Below are 13,639 nucleotides of genomic sequence, written 5' to 3'. Positions count from 1 at the left end.
CCCCGCGCCGGTAGGGACCGGGTGCGGGCGCCGCCGCCGCCACCGCCGGGCTCCCACCGCTGCTGCTGCGCGGCGGTCGCCGCTGGTGGCGGAGGGGGCAGGGATGTGAGCTGTCGGGTTGGCTTTGCCCCCTCCCCCTTTTTTTTTCCCCTCAAAAAAAAAAAACCCAACCCAACCAACCCAAAAAACCCTGAGGGCTGGGGGGTGGGGGGTTCCCGTGTCGCCGCCGCCGCCAACCTCCGCTGGATCTATTGTCAGGGAAGGAGGAAATTGCCATCCGCCGGCAGCGGCGGCACATCTGGGCGGGCACATCTGGGCATGCAACATCGGCTCCCGCCGCCTTCCTCCTCCGTCCTCCACCCGGCCGAGCGGATCACTTCGGGGCTGGGGGAGACTTCTGCTCGCCGGCCCCAGGGTCCATCTTTTGGACTATTAAAACTGGCAGAGCGGGGGGTGGGGTGGGGTGGAAATAAAGACTGCTTTTTTTTTCCCCTGGGATTTATTTCATGGGGATGTGTTCAAGACAAGAGAGGATTCAGAAGGATATTGACGTTGTGATCCAAAAGTGCAAGGCGGAGAAGGACTGCCTGTTTGCAGGTGAGTTTATGTGCCGGGCGCCAGGTCCGCGGCGCGGCGCGACGCCCCCGGCGCCCCCGCCCCGGCCCTTTCCCCGGCCGCGGCATGCCCGTCCGGGGCACCCTGCCCGGGCACGGCCGTGCCGTTTCGGGGGCCATTGCGAGGGGGATGGTGGCCGCCTCCGAAGCCTGCTTGTGCGTGGCATCAGCCCCCTTCTCTTCTCTTCCTTCCTCCTCTCCTTCCGAGGGCATGTGAGGGCAGATGAGACGAGACGCCGGCCGGGAAAGGGGGCGCATCCCGAGTCAGGGAGCGTGGCAGTGGCCACACGCCAGACCGTGCCTCTCTGGCGTGTGCGTGTGCATGGGTGCGTGTGCATGTGTGTGCGTGTGCATGTGCGCGTGTGCGGAGGGCCGCTGCTTGGCGCAGCCGGCGCGGGGTCCGGTAGCGCCCGCCGTGCGGCGCGGGTTGCTGCGCCCCGCGGGGAGCCGCGGCGTTCGCGCCCGGGCGCTCGCGCTGCTGCCGCCCCGGGCGTGTGCTTAGGGCCGAGCGCTGCCCGCAGGCAGAGCCGGGCGAGCGGCCGGCCGCCAGCGACCCGGTGCCGTGCGAAACCGTCGCGGTTTGGCTGCTGCCTTCCCGGCGACGGTTCTGCACAGTATTTGATTTGCCGTAGCGGCAGCCTGGCTTGTTGCTGCCTGTTGCCTTTACTGACAATGGAAATTCCTGCCGTTGCCATAGCACCGGAGCACTTGTTGCAAGGGGCTGGAGGGGGGGAAGAGTTGCTGCATTTCCTCTGATTCATGCTAGCCCCCCCTTACCGGCAGCAGAACCCTGGTCTGCGAGACCTCAGCTCCTGCCGCTAAAATAAAGAACGGATGATAAGTTATAATAACGCAACCCTTTGTATTTCAGATTTCAGGTACTCAGACTCCACCTTTACCTTCACCTACATTGGAGGCTCCAAAAGGTACTTTTTTTGCAATAATGACTCACTTCACTTCCTGCTTCTGTAAGGTACATTGATACAACACGGTGTCAAGCTTTTTTTCCCCTTCCTTTTGCAAGGAGAATCAATAAATCATCTGCATTCGGCCAAACGTAAACTGAGGAGAAAGTGTTGAGCGAGGTGATCAGAAAGGTGATCCTAGCTGTCAGAGGCTTCTTCCTCTGAGTTCTGTTCTGTGGCACTTCACTGTTTCTATTTTTTAATTTATGTGTATACGTAGAAATTCTGCCATATGTGAACTTAACAGAAACACAACAAAAGCAATACAACAAATATGAAATAAGAAGTTAAGTCATCTTAAAAAAACTGAGACAGTTATGATTTTAATAACAAATAGGCCAAATACCACATCAGCATTTAATCCTCTTGCTTTTGAGAGACATATTTAGTTGACATGACAGGCTGTCTGCAGTTGACCAAATTAAACTACTCAGAAAATAAATAAAATGTCAGTCTAGCTTATAACATAAAAATATTTGTTGTTTTAATTGAATGTTTATTTAGATATTATTTCTAAATAGATCCCAGTTTTTGTTTATAAATTGGGTTGTGCATTTATACACTTTTAATTACATTTCATCATGTGTTTTGTTTGTCTGTTTTCAAAAGAAAACATATTTAAAAGCTCATATTAGTGGAACACACATCTTTTTTGTTTCCCTGGCTTCTAGTTGGCCTTTACTTGATATGGTATTTACAGTATACGCTAAGTTGTTCTCTTATCACTTAGTCTTACTAGCCTTGGAAAGACATCCTGGTTTTATTTATTTATTTATTTTTCAAATAGTTCATCTGATATGTATGGCGGTTGTGTTTCTTTCCCAGGGTACGTCAATTTGAAGTACTGTATTCTGGAATCTGATCTTTGCAAGTGAACCTTGCGATGCAGGCAGCGTTTCTGTAGCCATCGGTTCTGCTCTGTGCATGCTTCAGGGTCTGGCTGCAGGATCAGGCTTCCAGATGGGCCACAGGCTTCTAGACTGCTCAGAAAAATGCTTTTCCACTTCCTAGCCTATTTCTTCCTGTTGAAGGAAAGACGAACTCCTGTCATTTTCAGTGGAGCAGAACAGTTCACCCAATAGCTCAGAATCAAATGTATTTACAGGTTGCTTAAAGTATACTCTTTAATTTAGGGTTTTAACATAGTTTTGGTTTGGTCTTGTTTTAAATGACAGTTTTGGAAAACTTGATGCAGTTGAAATTAGCTTACAGAAATACTGTTTCTTATAATTTAATTAAAAGAAACTGAATTTGAAAGTTACTTTGCACTGTTTTGTAATCTAAACATTGCAGCAAGAAACCAGGAAGTGAAACCTGTCTATTGTTTCCATTTTCCAAGCTGAATAAAGTAAAAAGCCTAAGGGCATAACTGATGGAAAACAAACTAGTTTGTAACATCGAAGCAAAATATTGTCACTTCTACAAGGAGAGACAGAAGATGGCCTTGCATCCCACAGCCTAGTGTTTTTACTAAGGTCATCATTAGCTTAGGAAGCTGTTGACTTGAAAGTAGTCACAGGATCTTGCAAATTCAAGTTGAACAGAGGCACAAAAGTTATGCTTAGAGAAATTGATGAAGATGGGTTAGATAGTGCATACTCAAATTTCACGTTACTTTTGACATTTTAAGGACGTTTAGAAAGAATACTTTGAAATAAGGGTTTCATGTTCTCTGCTTCTTTGTTTTTTTGATTTAGAGAGATGTTTTACAATATTCTTAGTATGCAGTGGTGTACTGAGTGGTTAGTTTATGGTGGTAAGCTTTCTTCATACATAAAATGAAAAACGTTAAGCCTTAACCATTAAGGGCCAAACTTCTGTTTCTCATGTCAAGGGTGAGTTGGTGGTTTCTTCTTAGATAAAGATGCTGGCTGAACATTGGTATATTGTAATAAGTGTAACCTTTGGACAGGACTCCTGTGCAGGCTCTACAACGTTCAACAGTGGTGACTTGTCTGTGATATCTATTTAGGAGGGCTATCCAAAGATCTTGTACTTGGCCATGATTTTTTTCCTATCGACACTGCTACAGCTATTGACTTTTTGTGTGGTGATCCTGTTTTTTGACTGTTGCACTCAGGAATTGTCCCTATATGGCAAAACCTCTATTAACTTATGGTACGCAATGAAGGTCATGGATTGAATATCAGCCTGTATGATACTTCAGATATTCAGTCTGATGAGTTTATATTTTCCAACCTGACATGAACCCAGGTTTTCAAGTAATGGGCAAAGGGAATATGCTCAATCTTCAAAGTGAGAAACAGGTTTAAATCTGTAAGAGTTGGAATGGTATGTAAGGAAGATTACAGGATGCGATCAGTACTTTAGCATTCTCTAGCGATGCTTGGAACTAGGTCTTTTTCTTTGCTTCCTTTAGATGTTCCTTTATGACACTCAAATGTTAATGTATAGTACAGCTTTGTTTTGCCTGCTCTGGCTAGGTACAAGACCAGAAACACCTGAAAGAAGACAGCTATGTTTTATATTTGAGAAGGAAAATTCTTTGCTTTACCCTTGCATAAAGCAAGCTGAATATAGCTGGCAGGTTTCCTGTGCATACTGTAGTTGCCAGTGGTGCATGTTAAGTCCATTTCTCAGTGGTTTTAATTTAAAAACTCGGAGCCGGATTCTCAGTAAATCAGTATAAGCCTGTGGAAGTCAGTGTACCAGTACAATTTTGGTTATAACAATGACCTAAGATTTTTGTTTGTTTTTTAAACGGTTAAGTTCATTTGTGTGAGATTTTTCTTCTGAGGGCCAACTTCTCTGACTTTATCAGATTTTTCCCTGTTGCTTGGATTGATTGCACTGCCCCTTTATACATTAACACTATCCAAATATTGAGGTGGTACATAACCACATTTCTGATCAAGCCAAGCAGACAGGCCTGATCGAGAGCACACTTATCATAGGTTCTGAGGAGTTAATTTGTATTCCCAAAGTAAAGTCCTGAACCAAACCTTGAGGGCATGCCTTAGCTTTTGTTCAAGTACAGAGCTTCCAGTGAAACCAACTGAGAACTATTATCTTTTTTGTTCATTATGTAGACCTGTTTCAACATTTGACCTTTAGGTGGTATTAAGCTATTATATTGCATTAAATAATAAATGTGTAAATGATCGATGGGTAGGCATAAATATGCTTAAAGCAGATCCTGCATGTGCAGGATTTTTCTTGAGAAGTTAGAAGGGAAGAATCTCTGTAAGAAGGGAAGAATCTCTGTAAGTACAAACATATTTGTATTGCATGAATTACCATAAATAATTCTTTACCTATGCAGTTCAATTAATCATTTTTGCCCCAGTTCGGACAGTACTTCATTTTTTCTAAACCGAACTGTGTTCACACTTCTAAATTATTTCAGTTGTTTGACAGTGTGGAGATGCTTCCTGGTTTGGAAAGGTTGTATTTAGGAATTTATTAGTGAAGCACATCTTTGTGCATAATATGGGCACTAAATATGAGGCAGATTGTCTATCAGTTTAATCATTTAAATTTCATTGTCAGAAAGTGAGAGGTAAGGTGAGAGGTATTTCTTATAAAGTAAGGTGTTCATTCAGATGCTGTGACTGTGCAAGATTTACTCTACTTTAACTACTTCTGGCAGAATATCAGAAACGGCCGAATTCTTTATGCTTTTTACTGCAGGAACTAAAGAGGATATTAAAGTGTGAACATGTTGAGTTTTTTTTTTTAAGAATCTCTTGTCTCCTTTGTCCTATTATGYGTGCCTGTATGAAACATTGCTTCTCCAGAAATCCCACAGACTGAACAGAACTGCTGATCTGTCATCTTTCTAATAAAAATGCATGATGCCCTGAAGTTGTTTTCACTTTATGTATCATTTGACATGGTTTACATAAAAGTAGTGCCTGGTTGCCGTGAAAAAAAGATGTTTCATTTTTAGTGTTTTTCTCCCCTTTTCTTTTTTGAAGTTAAACAAGGACATCATATCAGTTCTGATATATCTCTTTATTCAAATATGTACTTAACTCCCATTGGCAGTGAGGGACAGTGACAATAAAGGCTGTGCATGTGAACATATCTTATACTACAGCATATTTTAAAGAAACAAGATAAGACCTGTAAGAGCTAAACACACAGATTAATTTTGTCGGCAAAATTTACGTCTCCCATTTGGACAGTGGATTCTGATGTTCTGCTTTCCCTACATGATCAGAATGATGATAATAATGGCAATTCTGTAAATGCATGGGAAGTTGAATTTTGGTCTGAAATGATTTAAGAAAATGAGTAAAGATTTTCCTTCCTCTTTATTTTTGGTTTTAATAATGGCAGAGTGTTAACTTACATAGTTTTGATTTTGAATGTTTGGCTTTTGTTTTCTATTCAAGGGGTTATCCATAGTGCTTATTATTGTAGTACTGGAGATTCTCCTGTAAATGGGCTACACCTCAGTGTAGCAGTGAAATATTTCACAGCTGGGGAGCTGTGGCCCTGAAAGGGTAGCTAAATTGCTTGTGGCTACCTGCAGCTAGAGTCAGAGACCACATATCAGAAGTCCAAGTGCATCATGTCCACTGTGTGTGAGCCACTTGATAATAAATAGATTCAACTAACTTCCACCCCAGAGGCTCTTTGAATTTTTAGGCCCATCCCCTACTGGTACTTAAATTAATTTAATAAAACTCTGCCTACATCAGGATTCCATTTAATGAATGATTTTGAAATTCTGGTGTCATTCTCATAATACTGAAAGTCTTAAATACAAAAAACCCATGAAGAAAATGGTTTCAAGCTAATTGGTGTGTGTTTTTATCTTAAAAATTACATTCAGCTTAAATGTACTGTAGCAAAAAAGGAAAGAATTGAAAGACATTTTTAAACCAAAACATAAAAATGTTTCCATCTGAAAATGTCAAAATGGAAACATTTTCTGAACAATTTGATTCTGCCTTTCTTTTCCAAAGTGATCCAGTTTAAGACCAGCCTTTTTTGGATAGGTTAGTTTTAACTTAGTTCATCTGTCTGGTTCACTGCATGGCCGAAAAAATGCTTTTACTGGCTTTAGGAAGGGAGCTATGCGAGGATCGGGAAGAAAAGTTTGGGCTGCTCTTCTTTGAAGCATTGGTGACTAATATGAGGTGAAAGTGTCCATAAAAGTATGACTTAAGAAGATGAGAAACTGATTTTTCTGGAATCCATTGCTCTGAATGATTTTAGTGTAGCTGGAATCAGTTTTATACAGGTCCATAAATACAGTGCTCAGGAAGGGCTGAAATTCTTGTGCTGGTGTGAGTATAGGTTGTCTTCTACTGCTGACGGTTGTTCACTATGCTCAACTTAGTGTTCAGGATATTAAGTATGTAGTTAGGTTCCAAAAATATCTCTCTGCTACGGTAAGATAGGGATGAAAGCTAGATGCACAATCTTGTTCTTAACTCTCTGTTTAATGCTGTTCCAAAATACCTGGAAAATTGAATGTCCTCTTTCAATTTTAACTTTCCTATCAAATACGGCTTAGCATTTTTGGTAGGACTACACCTGCTTCTGGAGGATAAATCTGCAATATGGGACATCAGTCTAGTTTTAGCTATGATCTGCACCGGCCCTGATCTGATATTCATTGTTATTTTCATTACTTCATTAAAGATTCTGTGGATGAAGTAATGTTGAATACAGCCTTGGGTACTTATAAAAAACAGTTTTGTGTCAGGTATTAATTATACTTCAGTTGTAAAATCTCTCTTTAAAGCAAGCACTTCCTACTCTATGAATTCCTGATAACATACCTATTCCAATTTAATAGTACCTTCTAATACTGACTGTATTTTTTTGCACCTGAAACCTACAGTACAGTCCGATAGATAATATTTTTTTTGATAGATACTATGAGAAATTTATAGTAGGTGTAACTTAACAAATTATTCATCCTAAAAAGACTTCTAATAAAACACTATAGTAGAAAAGCAATTAAATGCAACATTAAGGGTTTGTGAAAAGCAAAATAACTCTGTTCTACTCACGGTCTCATTGAGCTTGCCTTTTTAGATGGTCTTGTTTCTGACAGATCCTTCTTGCCTTGCTGTTAGAGAATCAGTGGTGTCTGAAATTAACTGAATCCCCATCAGTGAGGGAGATTTAGGGAGAATGTGGTTTTGCAGAGATCGCTTGCTAGTCTGGTAAAGTGAGGGGCTATCTCCTTTCAGCTAGCTGCTATACCGATACTAAGAACAATATATTCAAATTGTGAACGTCTACTTTTCTGTCAGTGCAACGTGTTTTTAGGCACATAAATGTATGTGGCTAGTTTTCAGAAGTTCTGAACTCCCACACCACATACTGGTCTCAGTATTACTGTGCGTTGCTTAGCGCAGTTAAAAAACAACAGGTTTTTTATGCAGTTTTTTTTGTTGTATCAATGTATGCGCTGTTGTTTGAATGTTTCACCAGCACTGAGTGCAGAGAAGTGCTTGAATGTCTTTACAGAAAATGTTTACAGTAACTTCTTCTTTCTCTGCTTTCATCACATTTTTTAACATACTAAGTACCTAAAAATAGACCTGTAGGCTGTCATTGTTAAAGTGTTAATGTGATAAGACAAATAAATTTAAAAGCTTAGTTCACTGTGACAATATTCATTTAGATCACTTTTGTTTGTATTGGAACTAATGCCATTTCTGATTTTTCCTGTTAGAATCTAATAATATCCCATATTTTTCAGTGTTCATAAATAAAGATCCAAAGATACCTGTTGGCATTTTTTTTCCATGAATTACTTACTGTGCAGCATATGAATTCTCATCTGAGTCAGAGTCTAATCACTTAGAATCAAAATACCTACTTTAATAAGCTTCAGCAGCTAGAGGGAAAGTAAATTTTAAACTGCTGGGAGAGTTCAGTTTAGTTACAATTAAAACTAAGAGAGAGATGAAATTTGAGGAAATCTAGAAAAGAGTCCAATATATAATTCTGCCTTGGCATTAAATAAATCACAGTCAAGAGTATAGCTCTTAAGAATTAATGTCCTCCTTGCTACAGGAGGTTGAGGATTTTTACAGCATGTTTCAGTGAATTGGCCTCAGCTCAGGAAAAGGAGCTCATTTTATCAGGGTAAAATTGACTCATAAAGATAAGCTTCTACTATCCAGTGCAGAAGTAAGTAAAAACCTCATTGAAAGAAGAGAGACTAAGGAAGATACAAAAATGCCTCTCCTTCCCGTGCCTTCCCTTCGCAGCATTCTGCATGCTCACGCAGTCTAAATGCCAGATTGCATCCAGCCTCTTTGTATGGGAGGAAAAGTGGGAAAGAGCCTTGCATAAGGACTGGGAACAATCGTAGCTTTTATGAATCAGGCATCTCCTGGAAAGACCCATTAACTCCAGAGAGCTTTACGTCAGACTCTGTGTTCCCCTACCACAAGGGCTAAACAACTTTATAAATGCTTGGGACATTATGCAATCCAGTGGGAGTAAATCATGGTCTTGCGTGTGCTCAGATTAGGCAAGAGGAAGTAAAACATTGGAGGGTGAGTGTGTTTCCACAACTCAACTGAAGGCAGAGTACTGGTGTGAATCCTGTAGAAGGTTTTGGCTTATCCTGGCTGTTATTATTGAGCTGAGTCCCTTCAACAAAGTTTGTCTGAGAGAGACTTGTGTTGTGCTCAGTGGGAACTTGTCCTGAGTGAAGAATTGAGGGCAGAAAGGAAGCTCAAAGAAACTAGCAAGCCATCTGGATTTCTCCTTCTAGACTTGAGGCACTGACCAGAGCTAAAAGGAACACCAGCATGTCTCCTGTCTAATGAAATGAACTGTTTGCAAAAAGAGAGTGCAAAAGATAGCAATATACATTTGCAAAAAAAAGAAAAAAGTGTGTCATTAAAGAATAAGTTCCTTTCAGTTCCTGTATAGCATTCCAGATTTCATCTTGTAGGTTACCGAATGCTGTCTTGGAATCTTGGTTTCATAAATGTTACTCTAAATGGATATTTTATCTTATGGTTATAGATAAGAATTTTTCATATTTTAAGAGCAAAACTAGAAGCCAGGATATATTTTCACTATTCAACTGGTTTGTTTCTACCTAATAAGGTTAGTACCTTACTGGCAGACCATACCTGTATGACAGACAGCATTTGCTCTCAAGTAGAAAACATAGCCTAAAGGATAGACATGGTATTCCAGGTCATTAAATTTTCTGCAAATGATAGGATATTTTATTTTATTTTTTTCACAATTCTGTTCATTCTCCTTCATTCTTCTCCCCTTTTTAATGTTGAAAAATTCATCTTTTATGGGAGGATCTCACCCACTCATAAGCATACATACAGTAAGATAAGAAAATAATTAGTATGCATTTCTGGCAGATTAGGAGCCAGAGTTGATAAAGGTGTTAAAAACAGGAAGCCCTTTATTATCATAAAAGTACTTACTGAGGGTCAATTACAGCTGTGTAAATCCAGACTAATTCCACTAATGTGTTGGGACTCACTTGGGTCTACAGCAGCATTATTGAATTTTTCATTTGGCCATGACTGTACTCCTAGTGAATGGAAATGCAGGTGATTTTTCACACTGGGGGAGTTAGGAAGACTGGTGTTCTATTTTAATACTGCCACCTTTTAAGATGTATTCTCATTTTAAGTACTTTCATCGATGGCAGGAGACCTGCAATTTATCTAAGGGAAAAAGCTCTCTTTCATGCATTCTTATCAAGTTGCTGGCATTGCAGAGGGCAAAGATAGAAGGCCAGTTGTCAAAACTATGCTCTTCTTTCTGTGGCTTTTTCAGCCTTAGCATCCAAAAACCAGGTTGTCACAGAGTCCTTTTTTTAAGAACATAATTTGCTAGGTCACATGAAAAACTCTTTACCTGTCACTCACTCAGAATCAGCATTAAATCTTAAACTAAGTCCCAAAATGGTTTCAGAGCTTTTTGTAGATACAGCCATCAGTTGAAATAGAAATGGTAATTTCTTAAAAAAGACTACCCTGTGAATATGCCTAAAAGGGTCATATTAGCTTTGCCCATGTTAAAACAGTGTGAAAACTGATTGTATCAATATATATTTGTACAAGACAGTGGAAATAACATAAAAGAACTGTGTTTTACAGTATTTCAGATGAAAAAATACAACCTCCAAATATTAAAAACTTCTGAAAAATATACATTTAATTACCAACTTAATGCAGTACTTACAGACACTATCAACAGCCTTCCCTTACAGATGGGAAATTAAATAAATTAAGGTTGTCTAATGGTTTAACAAGGTTTTATGAATTTTACATCTCAGTATATTACATTTTGTACATCACCGTAGCTGTAATGAGGTCACAGCTGAAAATTGAGCTTATTAATTCTTTTCTTTTAAGAAGGTAGAGTGAGAGAATTATTTTGCTATAAAGACTTTTAACCGTCATATAGAAGGAGGCTTATTAGGCTTGGAATAAAGTTTCAGTAGTAGGATTCTGTGGGTTTGTATGTTGAAAAAGGACTCATGTTTTATCAGTGGTGATGAGAAGAGTGAAATTGGAAATGTTTAGGTGGCAACAGGAGGACCATAACCTCTGAAAGAATCTCCTTGGGCATACGCTGGTTTTGTTAACTCAGGCAAAGAGAAGTTTTAAATTAGCTAGTATTGGTCTCCAGAGTACGAAGTGAAGAGTTGCAGTAATCAGCCTACCGAAGATACAAGTTCTCCTGCCTTCAGCAGACCTATTTGCACATGCTTCATATTGCTACAAGTATCTGTATTACACAAAAGCAGCATAACATTTGGCTTATTGTGCTGCTTTCTCAATGTTCCTTGGCCAAATTTGGCTATTGATGGGAATATTTTTACATCAAACTTTAGTCTTGGTTAACTCTGTGCTACCTTTACTACTGAAGTAAAATTGCATGGGATTAGCTGCCACCAGTTGAATTCTTCTTATTAAGGTATTTTGCTAGGTAATATTGATCTGAAAAGACCTTACAAATTCAATTTTTTGGCTATTACATTTTTTTTCTTGTTTCCTGTTACTCCTATTCAAAGTGACAAATCGTATCAAATCCCTATATTTATTGGGTTTAGCTATGTATAGTGAATTAGAAGAAATGCATTTTCCCTCTGAACCACACTTTGGGGAATAGATGGGAGGAGGGAGACTCTAGGCTCTTTCTGCACTTGAATTTGTATTTTACTGATATGTGTTTATTTTGGGGGGATTGTCCCTCTTGTTGTTAATGATTGGTGACTATATTGTTTCTATGTTTAAACATCAATAAATAGATGTTAAAAAGTACTACTTTGTAAAAGTGCTACCATTTATTTAGGCATGAAGAAACACATCTTGATCCTGTAGTTCAGCTAAAAACTGGCCTTTGTCAAGGACAACAAACACACCGAGATACGGGGTGTAAATACTTTTTACATCTAGCACTGCCTGGCTTCAAGGCAGGCGTGGATGCACGGAAGGCCCTGACCTCCTCATGTGCTGATAAGGATTAGGCATTGCCATCTGTGAGGGGAGCAGGAGCTGCAGTTACAGGAGTCAGGATAAAAATTACACAGGCTATTGATTATTCTGCTGGAGGACATAAGCTCATCGTCATCTAGGGTCAAGAAAAGCTCCTGCCCAAGCTACCTACTCCTTTCTCTCCTCCCTTATTAATATGCTATAATGAGCCAGGAGCACAGCTGGTCAAGTCTCTGAAGTATCGAATAAGGCCTCTGTGAGAGGTGGCACGTCTTGTCTGGCATGGCAATTTCTAAAGCATGCTTCCAGGTGTATTTTAGAGTGTGTAACAGTCACATTGTAGAAGTGTTTGCCATCATTTCTGATCATATCATCATAAATTGCAGATATTAATGAGCATTTAGCTATTATTCTGGCTGTTTACAGCACATTTCCATCTGTAGTTTATCCCATGTTATTTCTCTGTTGTATGTTATGTGAGGTAGCATTATCCATATTCTCTGGTGATTTAAATTGACAAATTACCATTGAATTCAGTAAAATCATGCCAACTTATAGCACTGAGGATCTGATCTATAATTATATTCACTTGTTAAAGAAGTTTAAATAGAGCAAAGCTAAATATAAATGCAACATGTGTCTTCAATGACATCTAATAGAATAGTTTAATGTATAAGTGTGAATACATAGCAAAGTGAAATTGCATGTTATCTGTGTTTGCATTTTAGATGGCGGGTAAGGACAAGTTTCATGGAAGCTGACAAAGTGAGATATAAATTATGTTCTTTGGGAATGGCTTGTATTGAAAGGGGGAAAAAACGGGGCAGGGATGCCTGACGTGACAGAGACTTGAGAGGTTTCCCACGTAACAAGCAGGTGTTCTCAGCTGTGTGGTCTTGGAGTCTCAGGTGTGAACACGGTGCAACCCTGCTAGCAAAGGCACGAGCCAAGACGCTGCGGTGGTCTCTTTTTTCACTTCTGGCGCTAGGGTGAGCTCGACAGAGCACTTTCCTGTTTGTGTGCAGCGTGGATGTTCCCACAGCATCACTCTGGCACAGGGAAGGCCCCAGCCCCCGGAAAACTTTGCCTCTGCAGCCCCCTTTGGGAGATGATGAGTTCTTTTACCAGCAGACGTTAGAGATGGTTTCACACCAATCCCGGTCATGCCCTTTCCATTTCTGGCCATGCCACTGGTCAGCGTGGGCTCCTTACAACTTCTCTTTGCATCCCTTCTCAACTTGTCGTTTTCCATTTTCTTTCTTCTGGCCTTTAGTTTTCCAGGGCTGCTTTGCATATTGATTTATTCTGGCAAAAACTAGCACCCGTTATGTTCATATTGTTAAAGCAGAGAAGCATGAAATAGCTGGTATTCAGTAACTACTGAGCTAGTTAAAAATACAGAGATCAGGTATTTCTCAGTTCTCTTCATTCATATATCTATATCTATACCTATCTATCTATCTATCTATCTATMTATATATATATGTCCTGAAATGCTTATTTCAGTTCTTGGGAAGTTTCACCAGTATAACAAAGGATGCTCAGACTTTTAATCAGAGAGATCACATGTTCACTGATGTTCGTTATTCTGTTTCTGGTGTCTAATACGTGGGTGGATAGGAAAAAAATCACTGTTGAA

At 40.0% G+C, this 13,639-nt stretch overlaps 1 protein-coding gene across 1 annotated transcript in view; it reads left to right on the top strand.

Moving 5' to 3' along the window:
- The first annotated feature begins 181 nt into the window (after positions 1–181).
- Positions 182–13,639, top strand: part of PARP8 (poly(ADP-ribose) polymerase family member 8) — a 113,212-nt gene continuing 99,754 nt past the window's right edge. Inside the window, exons 1-2 of the mRNA XM_026062972.1 lie at positions 182–597; positions 1,486–1,540. Of these exons, the coding sequence (XP_025918757.1) occupies positions 507–597; positions 1,486–1,540 (146 nt within the window). The 5' untranslated portion in view covers positions 182–506. The remainder of the gene's footprint in view (positions 598–1,485; positions 1,541–13,639) is intronic.

The sequence above is a fragment of the Apteryx rowi genome, unplaced genomic scaffold (genome assembly GCF_003343035.1).
Source record: "Apteryx rowi isolate R43461 unplaced genomic scaffold, aptRow1 scaffold_197, whole genome shotgun sequence".
In the NCBI taxonomy this organism is placed as follows: Eukaryota; Metazoa; Chordata; class Aves; order Apterygiformes; family Apterygidae; genus Apteryx; species Apteryx rowi.
This window is presented reverse-complemented; position numbering and strand designations above follow the sequence as displayed.